We start from the raw sequence: 23445 nt of genomic DNA on the forward strand, positions 1-23445 counted from the left end.
TCAAGCTAGGACCTTCAGTGCTAGTCAGCAGGCTGGCATCCAAGCGGATTGCTGCACTAAGGAGCAGCCCCACTCTCAGATCTGGGCATCCCCAAACAAGGTAGCTGGATATGGAGCCCCCAGCATCTCCTCTAGCCACTCAGGGAGGTGAGAGCTTTGCTCTGGGGCATGCAGACTCGGGTCAGCAGAGGGAAGACCTCAACCCCTACCCAAACTGGAGGCCAGAATCCTGAGTGAGGACTGAGGGAGCCCCTGACTCCAGAACTGGGGCAGGGGGTGGGGGTCGAGAGTGCTGCCCTTTTGGTTAGCAGCATAGCCCCAAATAATTTTTGGTGGAATGTGGCTCACTCGGTCAGCTTGGGTCCGGGAAAGGTGAAGACCTTTCACAGGGTTTTGGGCTCAGGTCTTCAGAAGGCAGAGTCCCAGGAAGGATGTGGAGTCGAGGGGAAGATCCATACGTGGTAGAGAGAGCCACATCTGATGCCGCCTCAGCTGTCAGCCCCAGGGGTCCCAGGGAAGAGCTGGCCAGTTCTGGTGCCCCTGACTTCTGCCTGTGGGGTCTGAGGGAGATGAGGGCCTTGGTTTCAGGTCTGCTTGCCCGGGTCAGCAGAAAACGAGGAGTTCTAGGCCATGACAGATGTTGAGGCACCAATTCTATGTGAGGAAGGAGACAACTGACTCCCCCAGAACAGAGGAGCCCACACAGAGTGCCACCTCTGCCGTCACCCTGGGAAGCCGGGTTAGAGCTCTCAGGCAGAGACGCCCTCTCATTTTCTCCAAGGATGGTTTCAGGGACATTAGGGTTTGAGTCTGATGGGTGAAGCCTCATTCAACATAGGGAGGAAGCCCAGTTTCTAAAAGGAGTCACAGTGGTAACACTGAATGAACATGCGAGAACCCCACCCAGAAGGAAGTGAACCATATAGTCGCATCACTCCTCTCAGACCTGGGAGACCCAGGCATGGGGACCAGATGACCCCCACTTGCTTCTGCTCAGAGCCTCGCAGGGAGGTGAGGAACCTCGTTGATGGGGGTATGGGTTCAGGTCCGCCACTGGAGCATTTGCAGCTAGTACCAGGAGCCCAGAAGAGGACCTAAGAATTGAGGGACCATCCAGCTACCCCACGACAACAGAGGGCAGTGCAAAATCTCTTCCTGACTGTCCGCATGAGGAGTCCACACACAGCTGTAGCTAGAGATCGGGAAAATGTCACTGCTTTCTAGTGGGTCTCAGGGAGATGGGGGCCTTAGTAGGAGGAGAGAGATCTCAAGTCCAGACAGAGATTTCCTGGTCTTGCCAGGAGTCACAGAGTCACGGTAAGGACCCAGAGAGATGACTTAGATGAGCACCTACCCAAAGCAGTGGGGGCCTGCAAAGTCCCAGTCCCTGTCTGCCCTGGGGCACCTCAGGCAGAGATTGCCAGATGTCACTCCTCACTTTCAGCCCCAGGAACTCAGGGAGATGTGGGCCTTGATCTGAGGCCAGAAAACTCAGGGTGGACTAAGGGAGGAACATAAATCACATCCAAGTGAGGACGAAAGGGGCCAGTGATGACAGAACAGTGAAGTCCCACAGAGTCCAGCCCCTGCTGCCATCCCAGGGAGGTCAGGGACAGGGGTGACTAGAGGTGGCTCACACTTTATTTCACCTTGGGAACCTCAGTGTGCTCAGGTCAGCAGAGGGAGAATTTCTAACATTTGCTAGGACTCACAGAGAAGATGCTGAGGACTGTGGGAAACTCCCAGAATTCCTCGCACTGTCACTCCTTGGTGCCCCCAGGCATACATGGCAGGCAGAAGTGTGCCTCACTCACAGCTAACAGGGAAGTGAGCGTCTTAGTCTAATGAGTCAGCAGAAGAAGGAGTCTTAGACTCTCCCCTGAGTAAAATTTGGGGACCTTGCATGAGTAGCACCCATTACAGGGCCTCAATCTCCTGCTGCAGCTCTTCAGGCCCCAGAGACCGTGGGCGGTAGGGCCAGGTAAGGCCACCCTGGCTTTCCCCATTCGATCTTAGGGAGCTGTTGGCCTTGCTGTGAGGAAAGGTCCTCAAGCCAGGAGAGAAAGGAGCCCCCAGATCCTCCCAGGAGTCAAAGTGGGGACTGCAAATGAGGACTGAAGGTAGCACGCTCCCCCTTGCAGCTAATCAAACGAACACTAGAGTCTTGCCTGATCCTCCGCTGAGGCCCCTCATTTCTTTGTGTCATTTCTAAGGGAGATGAGGTTCTTCACCTGAAGGGGCAGCACCAGAGGCAGGAGGGAAGGGCCCACACCCTTGGTGTTGACAAGATGAGGACCCTGAATGGTGGAGAACTGAGTTCAGGACAGAGCAGGCCCCCAGAACTGCCAGTGCCTTCCACCCCTACAGTGTCCACGACTTGGTTCCTTCTCATGGGTCCCAGGGAGCTTAGAGGCATCACCTTTCAAGCGGCACATGGCAGGGGTCCCGGCCCCACTAAGAGCTGATGTGACAGTTGTGTGTGTGAACGAAGGGACCCAGAGAGGGCCCCACTCCCAGGATCTTCTGTCACTGGAGGCAGCCACAGGCAGGCTGTGGCCTGAGGCTGGCTCGCTCTCACTTCTTACACAGGGTTCTCAGGGGATAGGCTGACCAAGAACAAGAGGCCAGTGGTTCCTGGAGTAGGGCTCTCAAGGAAACAGGCAGAACAGCCTTATTCCCTCCATGCTGAAGGAGCTCATCCACTCATCTTCCCTTCTTCAGGTTCCAGCATTACCTACTTTCCTGCCTGCTCCCCTGCCCGCTGTGCCTGCTGATAGTCATGCCTCGGGGGCAGAAGAGCAAGCGCCGTGCACGTGAGAAACGCCGCCAGGCACGCATGGAGACCAAGGATCTCGGGAATGCTCAGGCTGCTGCCACCCCCACCCCTACTTCTGGGAGTACGCCCCCAGGCTCCCCCCCTGCCGGTGCGGGCCAGAAGCCTCAGGGAGCTGCAGCCACTAGCTCTCTTGTTGCAGGGGCTTCACGCCCAAGATCTAAAGCACGTGGCAGGCGCCAAGTTAAGGAACGTAAAAATTCTTCCCAGGCCTCAACCTCTGCCATGATTGCTCCTCTAGGTCTTCTGGCCAAGAAGGCAGGAATGTTGATTCACTTCATGCTACAGAAGTTTAAGCTGAAACAGCCCATTAAGAAGATAGATATGCTGAAGATTGTCCACAAAGCGTTCAAGGCACAGTTCCCTGAAATCCTCAAGAAAGCCACTGATCGCATAGAGCTGGTGTTTGGCCTTGAATTGAAGGAAATCAAGCCGAATGGTTACTCCTATACCCTTGTCAGCAAGGAGCGCCTCGCCAAAGATGGGGTGCTGGGCAGTACCTTGGAGGTGCTGAAGAATGGGCTTCTGATGCCTCTGCTGGGTGTGATCTTCCTGAATGGCAATTGTGCCTCTGAGGCAGAGGTCTGGGACTTCCTGAATGCTCTGGGCATCTATGATGGAAAGATGCACATAATCTTTGGGGAGCCCAGGAAGTTCATCACTGAAGAGTTGGTGCAGGAGAAGTACCTGGTGTATCGTCAGATTCCTGACAGTGATCCCCTGAGCTATGAGTTCCTGTGGGGCCCAAGAGCCCATGCTGAAACCAGCAAGATGAAGGTGCTGGAGTTTGTGGCCAAGATCAATAGTACCGTCCCCAGTGCTTTCCCGTTCCATTATGAGGAGGCTTTGAGAGAAGAGGAAGAGAGAGCCAAAGCCAAATCTGCAAGCAAGGCTCGTGGTGCTGCCAAGGCCACTGCCCACTCCACGGTCCCACTCAGCGATCCATCTAGCCCCCAATGAGGTCTCAGGCAGCTTCTTCACTTTGACCAATACTGCCAACCTTTTTAGTAGTGAGAGGATAAAGTGTGGCTGGAAAGGTCATAATATACATCTTTTTTGTGCTCCTGTTTTACCCTGTTACCTTTCAAATGTTTGTTTTCCTATAATGTTTGTTTAGATTCAGAATCCAAGTTTACGAATGAAACGGATCACAGTTTTGTTGTTGTCTGTCAGATCTAAGAGTAAGAGTTTGTAGTGTAATTCAAAAAATCCTTGCATCAACAAGATAACATAGCTTTGGAATAGGAATTTTCTTGGAAATGTGAAAGAATGCTGTGGTTTTAAAACAGATGAAAATGAAGTAAGCTGTAGTCAAGTTTTGATTTATGTTATTCACCTTTGTCTCTCTCTCTCTAACATTCAGTAGTACCCTTAGCAATACACTTAGATGTTGTTAGCGTATTCAATAATGCCAATAAAAATAAACAATAAGAATACATTCCTTGCTTGGTGGCTCCTTTATTCCCATCTTTACTTGAGCATCTGCTCTTCAGAAGGTTCTGTGCTGGTGGGGGTGATGCAAAGATAAAGGACCCTGTACCTGCCTGTAGATGTCTTGTGTATATGAGCAGTGATTCCATAAGGAAGGTGGTGTGATGATCTAAGACAAGTGACAAAAATCAGGGAGGATGCTGGGGAGGGAGTTGGGATGAGAGCAGTGAGGTATAAATTCTCTCAGCCTTTATTCTCTTAAACCAAAACTTTGAGGTTTGGTATTTTGGCCAAGGTCAATGGTAACATCCCCAGTGCCTTCCCACCCGATTATGAAAAGGCTCTGAGAGAGGATGACGAGAGAGCCCGAGCTGCAGTCAGGGTTTATAGTCCTGCCAAGGTCAGTGTGTGCTCCAAAGTCACGTCTAGCAGTCCCTCCAGCCCCTAGTCAGGTCTGAGGCAACTATTTGACTGTGTTCGACCAACACTCCCAACCTTTTAAGTTGTGAGAGGCTAAGGTGGGGCTGGAAAGCTAATCATAATATACATCTTCGTTGTCTTCCTGTTCCTTCCTGGGAGGTCATTTTAAGTTGGCTGCGTGGTGGGCTGGATGAACCTGTGATAATGGTGAGCCCGGCCCAGATCCCCAGATGGTGGGCCTCAGATTTGGGAGGCTGAGACTGAAATGAGAAGCTTCCCTGAACAGTTACCCTGAGATTGTTAGTCAACCAGAGGGAATCGCCACCTGGGGGAAAGAACAGAAGGTGTCGAGTGCTCCTGCCCCAGTGCAGGTGAACACGGTCCACAAACCAGATGTTTGATGCATATTACTCTCTCCTTTGTGATGGGATGTTGAGACATCACCGTACTGGCACTCTGGGCCCTGAACGGAAGAAGCCCCAGCACACTCCAAACATGAGGGTATCTCGAGTGTAATCTAGTAGACCTCCTGAGCGGGGCTAGATTTTAGTGGTGGTGAAATACATGAAAATCGGGGTGTTTTGTCGGGAGGGCTTTGGGAGGTAGGGGAATTACTGGTCCTTGACACAAATTCTATAAGGTTTTGCATTGCATCCTGGTAAAACACTTGCCTCTAAATTCAATAACATGTTCTCAGATAGAGAAAATTTACTTAGGATTACTTGTTTAGTTGCTAAGTTGTGTCTGACTCTCTGTCACCCCATGGTCTGTAGTCCACCAGGCTCCTGTGTCCATGGAACTTTCCAGGCAAGAATCCTAGAGTGGGTTGCCATTTCCTTCTCCAGGGGATCTTCACAACCCAGGGATTGAACCCGCATCTCCTGCTTGGCAGCTGGATTCTTTACCACTGAGCCACCCGGGGAAGCCCAATGATTACTTGCTAAGCAGCAGTTTGATTGACTCAGCTTTCTTTGTTTAGAAGACTGCATAGTCTCTAGCTTCTGCTGGATAAAGAACAATTTCCATAGATGAGGGTAGTTTCTTATGCAACGAAAATAATCATCATCATAACTACCAGGCATGAAATACCTAAACATTGCCAGCCGCAGTGCGACGTGGTTTATATGTTCCATATGTCCCGATACTTCTGTAAGACAAGGCTTATCAAACTCCCTTAGGACACAACTTGCAGTATTCTCAAGGCTGATAAAGTGACAGAACTGAGTGTAGAGTCTGGTCTGAATTGCTCTAGAGTCCATACTGTTTCAGTCCTCCCAGTCTGAGGCTGACTTTGTGTCTATTCATTTCTCTTCACACTGCTCCATGGTGTCTCTCAGGCAATAGGAAAGAAGAACTTGTAGCCAGAGTACTAAAAGCAGCCTGAAGGTGAAAATGAGAATGAAACCCCATTTAGGGGTTGTCTGGGGGCTTGTTTCCCTGGGATCCTTCCATCCCTCACCCCAGGGATCTTGGAGAACTGACCACCTGGGTCACAGCACGGGTGTCCAGTCCCAGTCTGTTCCCAGTGACAGCGCCCTTCCCTGGGTCTTCCCTGATGAGCCCTGTGCCCTTGTCTCCAGACTGGAACCTGACTTCCAGCCAGCTGTTCTCTGAATCTCCTCTGGACGGTGGCCTCTGCTCGCAGAGGAACGGACCAGTCAGATGCCCCACCCTGCCTGACTCAGAGCATCCCAACTCTCCGCAGGTTCCTCACCCAAAACACCAGGACCACAGCTGCCCTTTCCCCATGAGGGGTCACTTCCGGCAGGGAGGTTCGGACACTTCCTCATCCCCACTGGCTGCCCCCACCACGTTCTTGGTGTTTTCCAATCTGCTGGTGACTAGGGTCTGATTTAGCACAGAAACTACTGGTTGTTGGGCTTCCCCAGTGGCTCAGCTGAAAGTGCATCTATTATTACATCACTATTTTTTTTTTAGACCCAGGTGGCTCAGATAGTAAAGAATCCACCTGCAATGCAGGAGACCCTGGTTCGATCCCTGGGTTGGGAAGATTCCCTGGAGAAGGAAATGGCAACCCACTGCAGTATTCTTGCCTGGAGAATTCCATGGACAGAGGAGCCGGGCGTGATCCAGTCCATAGGGTCACAAAGAGTCAGACACAAGTGAGCAACTAACTCTAACATTTACTAGTGGTGTGATCCTGGGTAACATCCTTAACCCCTTTGTGCCTCTTACCTGTAAAATTTCCATGAATGATACCTAACTACAAAATATTTTGAGAATTGCATGTAAGGTAGTCAGTGTAGTGCCCATGAATTCATAAACATTTTATATATGTGTTAACTATTATTTTATTATCAAAGCATTCCATTGAGATTTCATTTTGCATGTTGAAGATTTAATTGACATTTAATACAGCAAGAATGTGGGCCCTATAGATAACCTTAACACTTAAAATGTAGAAATAATAACCTTCTGAGAGGGAATTTGTCACATTGGTAGTGCCTAAAGCACTATAGGATGATTAATATTAATTAAGTCAATAAAAAGTGTTAATGTTTAAATATTAGCCATGGTTATCAGAAAACTTTATTAGCCTTAACACTTCATTCCCCATTTGTATAGGATGTGCTCAAATGCTCAGTCGTGTCTAACTCTGCAACCCCATGAGTTGTAGCCCTCCAGGCTCCTCTGTCTATGGGATTCCCCAGGCAAGAATATTGGAGTGGAGTGCCATTTCCTCCTCCAGGAGATCTTCCTGACCCAGGGATCAAACAAACCCATGTCTCTAATGTCTCCTGCACTGACAGGTGGATTCTTTACCACTGGTGCCACCTGAGAAGCACCTTGTATAGGATAAATGAGGTAATTAAACAGATTTTATTTTGTGTCATTAGTAAATAACTAAGCTGTGATGGACTGAGGAACTCAGCTTTGACTACATCTTGGACTAAGTGAAATTTAAGGATTGTTTGGTATCGAAAAGTGAAAGTCACTCAGTTGTGCCCCACTCTTTGTGACCCCGTGGACTATACAGTCCATGGAATTCTCCAGGCCAGAATACTGGAATGGGTAGCCTTTCCCTTCTCCAGTGGATCTTCCCAACCCAGGGATTGAGCCCAGGTCTCCCACACTGCAGGTGAATTCTTTACCAGCTGAGCTACAAGGGAAGCCCAAGAACACTGGAGTGGGTAGCCTATCCCTTCTCCAGCAGATCTTCCCAACCCAGGAATCGAACTGGGGTCTCCTGCATTGTGGGCAGATTCTTTACCAACTAAGCTATCAGGGAAGCCCTTGGTATCAAAAGATACCTCTTAATATAATTTTTATAAATTTGAGAAGAAAAGAGGTTGTGATGACCTCTTTTGAGAGTAACATGTGGAAGAAGGACTGGAATACATTGGAAATGCTGCATAATCATAGCATTGTTTTCATGTATACTTGATAGTTTTTAAGTGATTTTTAGAAATAGTTTTTAAGTGATTTTTAGAAATAATTATTTATTTACTTTATTTATTTATTTGACTGCACTTCTTAGTTGTAGTATGTGGGATCTAGTTCCCTGATCAGGAATCAAACCCGGGCCCTCTACATTGGGAGCACTGAGTCTTAGCCACTGGACCACCAGAGAAATTCCTTTAAGTGGTTTTTAAACTCAATTTTTTCTAGCTGAAACATTTTATGTGATGATAACTAGCTTCATAACAAATTAAATTTTTATTTATACAAATATTTAGAATTTATGATTAGATGTGTGCACTTGAACCAGATGGACTTACTCTATTTTACATCAATAAATAGTTTTGGAATTTGGTACTTTTGGATATGCATTATCTTTTTTCAAGTACTGGGTTGGCCAAAAATTTCATTCAGGTTTTTCCATAATTGTATAATTATATTGTAACTGTGTGGAAAAACCCAAATGAATATTTTTGGCCAACCCAGTATGATGTATATCTGGCACAGCTTCCTGTTTGACTCTATTGTTGTATATTATGTAAAATGACATTGAGTTTGCTTCCCATTGATTAGAATCAATGACGTAAGTCATAATTATGTCCTGGAATCATATGTATTTCTAGTCTGCCCATATTGTAAGTTAAATAGGCAATGAGAACTAGCCTAGAAAGGTAAATATCCTCTATCATTTCTTTCCACTTGAGAAAGGGCACCCAGAACTCTAAAATCAACTTCATAACCATATACATATAAACAAAATAAGTTGTTTGTAAGTTGGGGTCTCTTGTACTAAGGGGAGATATTAAGATAACCCTTTTTGAAAAATATAGAGAACTAAGGCAAGGATAATTAGAATTTATAACATCACCTCAAGCTATCAAGCCAGACTACAAGAATAGTACACTGTAATGTATATATGTGTTGTGATGCCAATTCCAATTTAAATTAATTGTACATTTTATTGATCTGATGAGTGCATTTGTTAGCTAAAGCCAAAGAAAATGCAGATTTTCTGTTTGACAGTTATGATTGATATACCCCCTAAATTGTTTGGATTTACTGGTTTAATAATTCCACATTTGGGAAACTGTGGGAAGGTCTCTTTTTAGAACACTGATGCATACGAAACTATTGTGACTATTCTCTCCTTTGTAAAATATTCTACAGCCTTGGCTTCTGCATTAGTCAAGATAAGCTAGATTATGCTGTTGTTCAGTCATTAAGTCATGTCTGACTCTTTGTAACTCCATGGACTGCAGGATGCCAGGCTTCCCTGTCCTTCACTATCTCCTGGAGTTTGCTCAAACTCGTGTGCATTGAGTCAGTGATTCTGTCTAATCATTTTGTCATCTGTTACCCGCTTCTCCTCCTCCTCTCAGTCTTTCCCAGAATCAGGATCTTTTCCAGTGAGTTGGCTCTTTGCATTAGGTGTCCAAAGTATTAGAGCTTCAGCTTTTATTGGAGAAGCGAAAGGCAAATCACTTCAGTATTCTTGCCTCAAGAACCTCATGGACAGTATTAAAAGGTTATGTTGGAGTGTCAAATTAGTCCTGAAATCTCAGTGTTTTACCTCAACAAAGCTTTCTTTCCCAACAGCACTACATGTTCAGTGGGCATGGGGTAGGGAGGGGCATTTGGAGATTTTCTCTGAGACTTCCCTATTCATTGAAGCAGAGGAGAGTGGCCAGGGAGTCTTTAAAGGGCTTTTCTCTGACTCAGCAAAACCCATCACTTTTCTCCCATTTCATTGGCTAAAGCTAGTCATATATCCTTGGTTAACAAGGGGTCTGAAAATTGTGGCTTTCCATGTGCCTAAGAAGAAAGAGTATAGGATTGGGTTTGGTGAGCGTAGCACTGTCTCTGCTACAGTTTTTAAGACACTGACCTATCCTGGCTCTTCTACCTCTCAATCTATTGTTTTCTCCAACTCCTCAATGGACTTATCCTTTTCCATGTCACCTCTTGGGAAACTAGTGTTCCCCAAGTTACCATATCTAGCCCACTATTTTTTTTCTCCCTACAACTATCCCCAGGTAACTTCCTCTGTTCCTCCAGTTATATGAACTATCTGCTGCTAACTTCCAGATCTATTATCCCAAGTTCTGACCTACCCACAAAGCCTGAAACAGAAATCCAGCTCTGATTGATTCAAGGGTATTTCCAACTCAATGTGAAAAAGTATAAACACATGATTGTTTTCCAAACCTCATTCCTCTTCCTGTTTCCTTTGTCCCAGTTAGTGGCAGCATCATATTTCCAAGTCTAGATTCCTCCCTATCATTCCCACCTTTTAATTTTGTATGCCATTTAGCTAGGCTACGGTGCTCAGTTGTTTAGTCAAGTATCAGTCTAGATATCCACTGTGAAGATCTTTCATAGATGTGACTGATTAATAGTTAAATCTGTAGGCAGATTACCATCCATAGTGACTGGGCCCCATGCAATCAGTTGAGGGCTCCAAGAACAAGAACTGAGTTTCCTGAAGGAATTTATAAAAATTATACATGTATATATATATATATATATATACACACACACACACACACACACACACACACACGTATAATTGTGTTTATATATAATTGTGTGTATATATATAAATATGTATGTATAATTGACTATACACACACATGTGTGTGTGTCTGTGCATGTGTGTGTATAGTCTATTGGTCTATTTCTTTGGAGAACCCTAACTAATATACTACCATCAGTTCAGTTCAGTCACTCAATCATGTCCGACTTTTTGCAACCCCATGGACTGCAGCATGCCAGGCTTCCCTGTCCATCACCAACTTCTGAAGCCTACTCAAACTCATGTCCATCACATTGGTGATGCCACCCAACCATCTCATCCTCTGTCATCCCCTTCCCCTCCCACCTTCAGTCTTTCCCAGAATCAGGGTCTTTTCAAATGTACCACCATACACAAATGGAAAAGTCCCACCAAATATGCTTCCTAAATATTTCTTCATCCTGTCCATACCTATTGCCAATACTCTTATTTGGAGCTCTTGCCATTTCCATCCTAATTAACTGAGCTAACAACTCTGATATTAACCAGCAACAGTATCTTGAAATTATTCATTATTTTCATGGTAGTCATAGTTTCTTTGTCCCCTCATTTGTTGTTTAGCTTTATGTTTCTCACAGTTATATCCATTTCTTTCTGTTTGCTGCTTCTAATGCCCTTCTTTTCTAAGTGATCAGCCAATATTTTTTATTTTTTTTATTTTTTTTTATTTTTTTTTAAATTTCAAATTTTAAATTTTATTTTGTTTTTAAACTTTATATAATTGTATTAGTTTTGCCAAATATCAAAATGAATCCATCACAGGTATACATGTGCTCCCCATCCTGAACCCTCCTCCCTCCTCCCTCCCCATACCATCCCTCTGGGTCGTCCCAGTGCACTAGCCCCAAGCATCCAGTATCGTGCATTGAAGCTGGACTGGCATCTCGTTTCATACATGATATTTTACATGTTTCAATGCCATTCTCCCAGATCTCCCCACCCTCTCCCTCTCCCACAGAGTCCATAAGACTGTTCTATACATCAGTGTCTCTTTTGCTGTCTCGTATACAGGGTTATTGTTATCATCTTTCTAAATTCCATATATATGCGTTAGTATACTGTATTGGTGTTTTTCCTTCTGGCTTACTTCACTCTGTATAATAGGCTCCAGTTTCATCCACCTCATTAGAACTGATTCAAATGAATTCTTTTTAATGGCTGAGTAATACTCCATTGTGTATATGTACCACAGCTTTCTTATCCATTCATCTGCTGATGGGCATCTAGGTTGCTTCCATGTCCTGGCTATTATAAACAGTGCTGCGATGAACATTGGGGTACACGTGTCTCTTTCCCTTCTGGTTTCCTCAGTGTGTATGCCCAGCAGTGGGATTGCTGGATCATAAGGCAGTTCTATTTCCAGTTTTTTTAAGGAATCTCCACACTGTTCTCCATAGTGGCTGTACTAGTTTGCATTCCCACCAACAGTGTAAGAGGGTTCCCTTTTCTCCACACCCTCTCCAACATTTATTTGGATCGCAGCCATTCTGACTGGTGTGAAATGGTACCTCATAGTGGTCTTGATTTGCATTTCTCTGATAATGAGTGATGTTGAGCATCTTTTCATGTGTTTGTTAGCCATCTGTATGTCTTCTTTGGAGAAATGTCTGTTTAGTTCTTTGGCCCATTTTTTGATTGAGTCATTTATTTTTCTGGAGTTGAGCTGTAGGAGTTGCTTGTATATTTTTGAGATTAGTTGTTTGTCAGTTGCTTCATTTGCTATTATTTTCTCCCATTCTGAAGGCTGTCTTTTCACCTTGTTGATAGTTTCCTTTGATGTGCAGAAGCTTTTAAGGTTAATTAGGTCCCATTTGTTTATTTTTGCTTTTATTTCCGATATTCTGGGAGGTGGGTCATAGAGGATCCTGCTGTGATGTATGTCAGAGAGTGTTTTGCCTATGTTCTCCTCTAGGAGTTTTATAGTTTCTGGTCTTATGTTTAGATCTTTAATCCATTTTGAGTTTATTTTTGTGTATGGTGTTAGAAAGTGGTCTAGTTTCATTCTTTTACAAGTGGTTGACCAGTTTTCCCAGCACCACTTGTTAAAGAGATTGTCTTTAATCCATTGTATATTCTTGCCTCCTTTGTCAAAGATAAGGTGTCCATATGTGCATGGATTTATCTCTGGGCTTTCTATTTTGTTCCATTGATCTATATTTCTGTCTTTGTGCCAGTACCATACTGTCTTGATAACTGTGGCTTTGTAGTAGAGCCTGAAGTCAGGTAGGTTGATTCCTCCAGTTCCATTCTTCTTTCTCAAGATCGCTTTGGCTATTCGAGGTTTTTTGTATTTCCATACAAATTGTGAAATTATTTGTTCTAGCTCTGTGAAGAATACTGTTGGTAGCTTGATAGGGATTGTGTTTAATCTATAAATTGCTTTGGGTAGTATACTCATTTTCACTATATTGATTCTTCCAATCCATGAACATGGTATATTTCTCCATCTATGTCCTCTTTGATTTCTTTCACCAGTGTTTTATAGTTTTCTATATATAGGTCTTTAGTTTCTTTAGGTAGATATATTCCTAAGTATTTTATTCTTTCCGTTGCAATGGTGAATGGAATTGTTTCCTTAATTTCTCTTTCTGTTTTCTCATTATTAGTGTATAGGAATGCAAGGGATTTCTGTGTGTTGATTTTATATCCTGCAACTTTACTATAGTCATTGATTAGTTCTAGTAATTTTCTGGTGGAGTCTTTAGGGTTTTCTAGCATATTGAGTTAAAATCAAGAGTTTTCTTGTGAATGACCTGAATGGTTGTCCTGTGAATTGAGTACATTTGTTTCAATACAGGGTCACTGGCTGCTCAAAAGCCATGCCTAATTACCTGCTCTACTGAGACATTCCAGCTGGAATGTTTGGGATGCTGTTACATTTACTCTTGATCGTGCCACCAAATTTTTAAAGTTTGTCTTTGACCGGCAAACTGAGTTACCTTAAATCAGTAGTCTACAACTCCTTCATTTTTACTTCTCAACACATCTGTTGATCTTTCTTACTTCTGTACTGAAACACCTTTCACTATCATCACTAGGTATCTCCTGGGTAATAAATTCATCAAGCACTTTAAAATATAGTGTTTATTTTTTCAGCTTTATTAAGGTATAATTGACACATAGGAATTGTATATATTTAAGATGTACAATGATGTTTTGATATAGTATAGACTGTGAAATAATAATCACAATAAATCTAATTAGCATGTCTACCACCTCACATAGTTACCATTTTCTATTTTTAACACAAGTGTTATGTGTCCACTACAATACAGTTGACATTTTTTAAAAGTTTGATACAGATACTGAACTATCACCTATAATTCCATCCCATAAAGATAACAATGAACAGTCCAATTGAATCATTGTTAATAATATGATGCATTTTCTTTCAGAAATACATACATTTATGACAATAATATATATTACAGAATTGCAATAAAGTGCCATAAAGCAGATAGGTATCTTTCTTTTTTAAAAGTAATACTTTTAAAATCATAATACATATATTACCATGTATTATTTTTCTAATATCAATGAATACTCTGTACATTGAATTATGCATTTTATAGATAACTTTATGAGTAAAGCTATTTCTCTACCTTAATCAAAAATTTTACATCTATGAGAACCTCTTTATTTATATGTCTGTTACACTAATATAGTACTGTTTTAATGATTAAATATTTAAAATATATTTCAAAATGCAGTAGGTAAAGTTCCTTCTAAATGCCCTTCTTTTCAATGTTTTTCAGCTATTTGCTAAATTTATTCTTTCAGGTGGCTTTTAAAATTGCTTTGTCAAATTCCAAGTGAAAATTCAGTTGGATTTAGAGTGGGTTTAAGTTAATCCTACATACTTAAAAATAGCTTCTTTATGCTATTTAAAAGTGTTTTTAACTCCAAGAACATTTTGAGATTTATCCTACTTTAGAGCATTTGACATGGTTGGCTACTTGTCTGTGCCTGAAATATTCTTCCAGGTTGCTTTTGGAATTTTATTCATCATCAGTTTTATTCTCATCTTTTTGGATCTTTCTTCTCATTCTTCTTGTGGTCTTCCATTTTGGAGTCTCATCCTTAAGCATTAATGTCTTTTATCTCTCCTCTGTTTTCATCATATAAACACTCCTGGAAGATCTAATTCTTTCCTATGGCTTCAGCCACTATCTGGATGCTAATCTCTTAACTCAAAATTTCCAGAGTTTCTAGACTTCATGTCCTGTCAACTAGTCCTGTAATACTGGGACCTTGGCTGCTTAAATGCCTTGCATAATTACCTCCTCAACTGAGATGTTCTAGGTAGAATCCTATAAGACATATTGACTTAGATGTCTGTCAGATACTTAAAATGGAATCTGTCCCCAAGTCTAGACTCACAGTCTTATCTTCACCAACCAGTTCTTCCTATTCTCTTTTCTTTTACCTATGAGAGTCCCACCACCACACTATGTTACCCATTCCAGAAAGCTGGCAATCACCAGTAAGTCCATCTCCTTCAGACTTTTAGTCTTTCACTGAGATCTAACATATCTATAAATATAGATGTCTTAGTAATCTACCACCAAACTAATGCTGCACAGTATACCACCCCAAAATGTATTGGCATACAACAATACACATATTCTCGGAAGCACAGGTCTGTGGGGTTTGGGGACAACTCTGCTTCAGGCTGAGGTCTGCAGATTTGATTGAGGTCTTCCCCAATGTGTTCATTCTGAGGTCCAAGATGAAGGGACAGCAACACCCCACAGGTAGTTTTTCTCATGGCAGATCACTGGAGCCCAGGAGGGTCAAGCCAAAAGAAGCAAGTATTGCATTGGCAAAAAAGTTCATTTGGGTTTTTCATAACGTCATACAGAAAAACCTGAACAAACTTTTTGGCCAGTCCAATCTATATCAAGGCTCTGCTCACATAATATCCACTAATATTATATTGGCCAAAGCCACCAACCGTAATGTCAAAGTGGCACCTAAGTACACAGTGCCCAACACAAAGCCATAGGATGGATGTATATACGTAGTTATTTGGGGGAAGTAGAGAATTAAGGGCTTCCCAGATGGCTCAGTGGTAAACAATATGCCTGCCAAGCAGAAGACGCAAGTTTGATCCCTGGGTTGGGAAGATCCCCTGGAGATGGAAATAGCAATCTACTCCAGTATTCTTGCCTGGAGAATCCCATGGACAGAGGAACCTGGCGGGCTACAGTCCATGGGGTCACCAAAGAGTTGGACATGACTTAGTGACTAAACAACAACAAAAGAATTGAGATCAATTATTCAACCTACCACAACCTGATAATATTGGCCAAATTCATCCCATCCTCCACATTCCACTGCTAATGCCTTAATTTGTATCTCTTAATTTCTCCCCCACATTAGTGAATACTTTCAACTATTATCTATGATTCCATCTTTGCCTCCATTCAATGAATATTTCAGACACACGTCAGAATCATCTTTATACAGCACAAGTTAGATTGTGACGCTAACACTTAAAATCACTGTGAATCAGGACAATGTATATGTTCCTTTGCATGTCATGTAAGACCGCTGTTCTCCTGACCCTAGGCTAGTCTCCTTTGCACAACTCTGAACCCACACACCATCTGGTTATAATGAACTACTTACCATTCACTAAACAAATTCGAGAGAGAATTCTGCACTTGGAAGATCATACTGCCAGTGGCCCAAAATGTCTGACATAAAATTGATGCTAAAAATAAATGTTTGATAAAATAATAATTGTAAAAGACAACATCCTGACAACATCATTTTCTCACTTACTAGACTTTGTTAGCCTAATTAATTAAGTAACAAACTGACCAACTTGGCCTCTGAGCTCTTTCTGAAACCCTGACAAAATAGCATTTTTTCTTTTTGTGGCCTTTGCTGTCTGTGTGTCACATCTCTTCTCATTTAGTTATCTTAATTCTAATATCTTGCATCATTTATATTCAGCTTATTATCCTGAAAATCTCATCTCAGATGACCTGTTAAATTAGAACAAATTCAAAGGGAATGAAAATGGATGTTTCTATCATCACATAGTAATGAACATACATACTTTGGGGGAGTAAGGGTTTAAAAACCCCAAAGTAGCATTGGGAGCCAACTATCCATTAGGGAATTTATGGAAATAAAACACTACCGTGTTTATCTGTGGCTCTACATGGTAGAATGGAAAGCACATCATCTCTGGAGACAGTCTGGAATCTGTGTACCAGCTTTGGCACTTTCATTCATCTAATAAATAGTGTGGAAGTACCTCCTAAATGCCAGTCAGTATACTAGTGGATACCAAGGTGAACAAAACATACATACTCTTATAATCCAATGGGAAAATTGAATATGATAGATTTGCCAGTATTCATTTTCTCTGTGCTGTGTGCTCAGTTTCTTCAGTCATGTCTGACTCTTTGCGATCCTATGGACTGTAGCCCACCAGGCTCCTCTGTCTATGGGGATTCTCAAGGCAAGAATACTGGAGTGGGTTGTGATGCCCTCCTCCAGGGCAGGGCAGAAAGATCCTTCCCAACCAGGATCAAATTGGCATCTCTTATGTTTCCTGTTCATTTTCTCTACCTTATGCAAATAGAAAAAGTTCAGTTTCCTTCTCCTTTCGAAGTTAGATTTTGCCCTGTGACTTGCTTTGTTCAGATGAAATATGGGTATGTGTCACCTACATGGAGAGGCATTTAGTTGTCAGTGCTCAAGTCTCAAGCCATAACTTCCCTCAGTGTAGCAATCCTAGAAATACATATTGATTGAGAAAGCAACAGTATTGGAACTGCTGTCAGCAGGAATCCATCAGTAATTCCCATGAGCAGTACCTTCTTGCTACTCTGCTTTGAATACATATAGTGTAAGGGAAAAAAAAATCAATTTAAAGCCTCTACGATTTGGGGAATGTTTGTTACAACACTGTAACAAATACTAACCTGACAGATACAGAAAGTCAGTCAGTTCAGTCACTCAGTCCTGTCCAACTCTTTGTGATCCCATGGACTGCAGCACACCAGGCTTCCCTATCCATCACCAAATCCCGGAGCTTACTCAAACTCATGTCCATAGAGTTGGTGATAGCAACAACTTAATAAATACTAGTTTTTTTTCTCATAATCTCCTAATTGGTTTCTGACAAACTATTTCTTTGGCATTTCCCAGAAAGTTCCTAGATGTCTGTCCATCCTTCTCAATCTCTTTCAGCGGCCACCCTTAGCCTTGGGCCAGAAGATGATGCATTATCTTTTCAATGAGCTACAGGAAAATAATTCACTTCTACCCATTGCTGAAAACTGACCTTAACTAATTTTAAACTGATCATTTTTAAGATCTTTTAGACAAACTTTCAAAGAATAGTCTCCTCGAATCACCACAGGTTCTTGAAACCCAATATGTCAAAACAACTTATGGGCTCACCCCCAAACCAGAGTGTCCTTCAGGTTCATTTCAGTAAGTAGCCCTACTGTCTACCCTGTAGCTAATGTCACTAACATAGGCATCATCCCTCTTCCTCATTATTCCCCAAACTATAACCAAGAATGAAGATCTGTTGATTATTCTGTTATATTATTTAAAATCTTCCCAGTTCTCTTAAATTTCACTAAACTGTCCTCACCATTATCTCTCTTTGATTTCTTCATTAGTCTTGTGGTTAATGATTTCCCTGTATTTGCTTTTATGCACCCTTTCCAATCTTTTCTTCCTCAGTGTTTTAAAATATTTATGTATTGATTTATTTATGACTACACTGGGTCTTCACTGCTGAGCATGGGCTTTTCTCTAGTTGTGGTGAACGAGGGCTACTCTTTGTTGCAGTGTGCAAGCTTCTCATTGCAGTGGCTTCTCTTGTTGCAGAGCACAGGTTCTAGGTGTACAGCTTCAGTAGTTGTGGTGCGTGGTTTCTAGAGTGCAGGTCAGTAGTGGCACACAGGCTTAGTTGTCCTGCGGCATATGGGATCCTCCCAGACCAGGGATTGAACCCTTGTCCTCTACATTGTCAGGTGGATTCTCAACCACTAGAACACCAGGGAAGCCCCTTTCTCAACTTTTGAGGCTTCTATTACAGCACTAATATTTTTATTCAATTTTGAGTTTTGATTTCATGAATTTTAAATGGGACAGAGGATGAGATGGTTAGATGGCATCATCAACTTGATGGACATGAATTTGAGCAAGTTTCAGGAGTTGGTGATGGACAGGGAAGCCTGGCGTGCTACAGTCCATGGGGTTGCAAAGCGTGACATAACTGAGCGACTGAACTGAAAAACTGAAAATTACATAGTCCTTGAGATATTTTCCAATGATCCCGTTCTGATTTTTGCTCTAGCACTTTGAATTCTTGGGATTAGTGTAAGAATCTTCCACAGTCCTACTTAGAGAATCCTGGAGTAGATTCAATGTCTGGAGGATTTGGGTAGAAAAGGAAAACAGCAGCATCATTTCTCAGCCTTACACAGCCAGGTGGCAGTGTTGCTTCTTGGAAGATAGTCATCAGAGGTTTGTAGGTCTGTATGTTTAGGGCTTGAGCCTTAGCATTTATTTTATTATTCTGTTGAATCCGATCTACTGGCTCCTTATTCCTTCCCAGTCATGTTGCTGGAGCAGCAACACAAGCCTAATTCCTTAACTTTTTCAAATAGCTTTATTTTGTTTAACACCTCTGACAGCCTCAATGAAAAATATTTCTCTGAAAGAAAGATTGTGGAAGGAAGAATTAAAATATAGTTCCTGACTGTTCTTCCTATGGAAAGGCTCATTTTCAGGGAAGCAATTGCAGTGTCATTACAGAAGATTCTGCGAAAACTGCAGCACAAGATACTTTAAACATTTCAGTCCATTCCACGTGACTGCAGGGCAATTAATGAAATCCAGATTAATCAGAAACTTGCTAGGCACCAGTGTGATTTGACTAACAGCCTGGGAAGGTACAAAATAACTGGGTAATGAAGTGGATCTGACTATAATATGGTAGACTGCTCCTGGGATTGTAAAGAAACCCATAGTCTAGACAGATGCTGTATCTTATGGACAAGAGATCTTTACAACTGGAAATATATTGTATCTTTCCTATCTGATTCCATTTTGTGCACCCCGTGGACTAAAGATTGAAAGGCAGAATTAGAGATGGGAATATTTTAGGAAACTCCAGGCCCAATCTGATATCCATCATCAGAGGTGGAGGAGGTGCTCTGTGTTACTCTAGGACTTCATCACACATCATCTTATCTGACCCTCATAAAAAATAAATCCTGTCTCAAGCAGGAAGAATAGTTCTCACTCTCACTTTTTTATAGGTGATGAACTTGAAGCTCCAAAATGTGAAATGTGAGATTGGAATGTAGTTACCCACAGATGGAAAGACAAGAATTCTTTCATTAGTGATGCTCTGGAAGTCACCAGTTATCTATACCCAAGCTGCAGCTGCAAAATCCTCTCTCTAGTTTTGCTTGGGGAGAGTGGGAAATTCCATGCCCATATTATTAGGCAGATCATCAGCTTTGTGAATGATATGAGCACGTTTTTGTCCGGGTGAAGTTCTCAGAGATAAATAAGTGCAAACATCATCCACTGCTTATGAACTGTGACAAGAAGAGTTAGCCTTAAGCATGAGGGAAGTCGGTGTCTACCTATGTGGCGAGATTCAGGAAGCAGTCAGATGGCTTCTTGTCCTTCTCTGATTCAAATAGATCTCTGTCCCTACCATTGTAATTTTCCCAAGAGAGGGACTGCATTGACAGAACTAAAGATAGATGGTATAGTCCTTTTTTTTTTTTTTTTTTTTTTAAGGAGACTTAAAAAATTTTTTACCCATTTATTTGACTGCACCAGATCTCAGTTCTGGCATGACCAAGAATCGAACCCAGGCCCCCTTCATTGGCAGTGTGAAGTAATAGCCACTGAAGCACCAGGGAAGCCCCAGTAGATTATATAGTCCTTATAGGGCGGCATGAGGATGCTAGACCAAATGAATGGCTGAGACATTTGGCAAAAGAAAAAACATAGAGACAGAAAGCAAATTTCTAGGCTTTGAGACAAACAAAGTTTAGTTCAACTTCCCCATGAGGAATTACCAAGTAGAAAAAAATCAAAAGCAATAGCAATAATAATAAAATGTATTCCTTAGGAATAGCAAGGCGTTATACTAGGTGACGTGAGCAATAGAAATGGGAAAAAAAAAATAACACTGTTTATCCTCAAGAAGTTTAGAATTTACCTTGAAGGATAACACATGTGTTTGTGTAAAACCACACCTAACTGTCTGAAGTGACACACTGCAGGTGTGAAATGTCTGATGACAGAGCGGAGATGTGCTTGAGCCCAGCAATACAAGAGACTGTTGTTTGCCTTTTTTTCCTTAATGTTTATTTTGTGATTTGGGTCACATGGGCATTGTTCTGAGGTTAGAATTTAATATTTCAAAAGAGGATGGATAGAAATTGAAAACTGTTATCTATTTCTTAGCACTAAAACAAAGATATAAAGATAATGTGACTCCACTCTCATCTCTCCAATCTTAACTATAAACCATATAATGCAGTCAGGGAGAAGTGATTGAATGCCAGTCATGTGGGAGATGCCCTGTATTCGTGTAGCATTTAAGAGGTTACAAAAAACACATGCATGTTTATATTCTCTATGCATCCTCATAATTTCTCCACAAGATAAGTGGACCAGAAATTACTCTGGCAATTTATGGCGGAGACTATTAAGCATACTGCCAAACTCAAACATCGATTTAACCACACTGATGCTCAATGAATGGTTCTGCAATCAAAGGCCTTGGCCTCATAGGAGTGAAGACAAAGTCATGCATGTAAGGAGAAAAAAAGCTACAGAGAGATAATAAAATTAAAAGGCACTAGACTATGAATCAGAACATTTTGGTTTATACCTTGATCTGAGAAATTTACTTGATATCCTGGGACCCTTTATTTTCATTCATAAAACTAGACAATAGCTTGCTTCAAGGAGTTACTTATATATGGATAGGCTTTAAAAACAATAATGTATTAGTCACTCAGTCATGTCCAACTCTTTGCAACCCCATGGACTGTAGCCCACTAGGCTCCTCTGTCCATGAAGTTTTGCATAAATCTATGGTATTAAAAGGGAAAAAAGAATGAAGAAGTATGAAGAGAAGTGCTAAATGAAATGCTAATCATAATAAAATATTATATATTTGTATTGTACATATATATTAGGTATAAACTTATTAAAATATATAAAATTTTGATTAATTGCTACAAGAACTTTTGAAGTTAGGATTATCCCATTTTGCAGATAGGGAAAACTGAGGTTTGAAGATTTTTAATCAGTTGCTCATGTTTACGTACTTGTAAATTTCAGGGCTTGGATTTGAACTAAGACATTTTTACTTACAAGTCTTTGTATTTTCTTATGCACCTATGCCTCTATTTAAAGTGAAAGAAAAGTAGTGAAAGTGTTAGTCATGTCCAACTCTTGGTGACCCCAAGGACTTAAGCCTGCCAGGCCCCTCTGTTCATGGAATTCTCTGGGCAAAAATACTAGAATGAGTAGCCATTCCCTTCTCCAGGGGATCTTCTCAACCCAAGGATCAAACCTGCATCTCCTGCATTGGCAGGTGAAATCTTTACCACTCTTGTGGTTGTTGTTCAGTTGCTAAGTCCTGTCTGACTCTGCGATCCCATGGACTGCAGCACGCCAGGCTTCCCTGTCCTTCACTATCTCCTGGAGTTTGCTCAAACTCATGTCCATTGAGTCAGTGATGCCATCGAAACATCTCATCTGTCATTCCCTTCTCCCCCTGCCCTCAATCTTCCCCAGCATCAGGGTCTTTTCCAGTGAATTGGCTGTTTGCATCAGGTGTCCAAAGTATTAGAGCTTCAGCTTTAGCATCAGTCCTCCCAATGAATATTCAGGGTTGATTTCCTTTATGATTGACTGGTTGCATCTCCTTTCTGTCCAAGGGACTCTCAAGCACCACAGTTCAAAAGCATTAGTTTTTGGGTGCTCAGTCTTCTTTATGGTCCAACACTCACATCCATACATGACTACTGGAAAAGCCATAGCTTTGACTATATGGATCTTTGTCAGCAAAGTGATGTCTCTGCTTTTTAATATACTGTCTAGGTTTGTCATAGCTTTCCTTCCAAGGAGCAAATGTCTTTAATTTCATGGCTGCAGTCACCATGCACAGTGATTTTGGAGCCCAAGAAAATAAAATCTGTCACTGTTTCCACATTTCCCCATCTATTTGCCATGAAGTGATAGGACAAGATGCCATAATCTTTGTTTTTTTTTTTTTTTAATATTGCATTATAAGTCAGATTTTTTACTCTCCTCTTTAACCCTCATCAAGAGGTTCTTCAGTTCCTCTTCATTTTCTGCCATAAGAGTGGTATCATCTACATATCTGAGGTTATTGATATTTCTCCCAGAAACCTTGATTCCAGCTTGTGATTCCCCCATCCTGGCATTTTGCATGATGTACTCTGTATATAAGGAAAGTTTTCACTTCCCTGCAGATTGGGTAGTATTTATAGGCAGAAAATGAATTATTCCCATCAGAATAGATGTAAGACTGACAATGTATAGAGGAAATTATTAACCAGTCACACTGGACAAAAAGATGTAAGATAACAGGAAACCCAGTTGGCAGAGGACCATTTTATGGGGAATTAAACATCAAAATTTTGACTCCATGTGTATCTTGATATAGAGTTTGCATACATCTATGGATTCTTTGTAAGAATAGCGATGATAATAGCAAATATTTGTTGAG

General features: G+C 41.8%; 1 protein-coding gene across 1 annotated transcript; it reads left to right on the top strand.

The window, feature by feature from the left end:
* The first annotated feature begins 2779 nt into the window (after positions 1 to 2779).
* On the top strand, positions 2780 to 3842 carry LOC113888001 (melanoma-associated antigen B1-like). Its single transcript, XM_027535370.1, has one exon. The coding sequence runs from the start codon at positions 2780 to 2782 to the stop codon at positions 3791 to 3793; it is 1014 nt and encodes a 337-aa protein (XP_027391171.1). The 3' UTR covers positions 3794 to 3842.
* The last annotated feature ends 19603 nt before the right edge of the window (positions 3843 to 23445 follow it).

Source organism: Bos indicus x Bos taurus, chromosome X (genome assembly GCF_003369695.1).
Source record: "Bos indicus x Bos taurus breed Angus x Brahman F1 hybrid chromosome X, Bos_hybrid_MaternalHap_v2.0, whole genome shotgun sequence".
Classification (NCBI taxonomy): domain Eukaryota; kingdom Metazoa; phylum Chordata; class Mammalia; order Artiodactyla; family Bovidae; genus Bos; species Bos indicus x Bos taurus.

Excerpts from the sequence above, each read along its gene's own strand:
- LOC113888001 (XM_027535370.1), top strand. The coding sequence starts at position 2,780 with ATGCCTCGGGGGCAGAAGAGCAAGCGCCGTGCACGTGAGAAACGCCGC.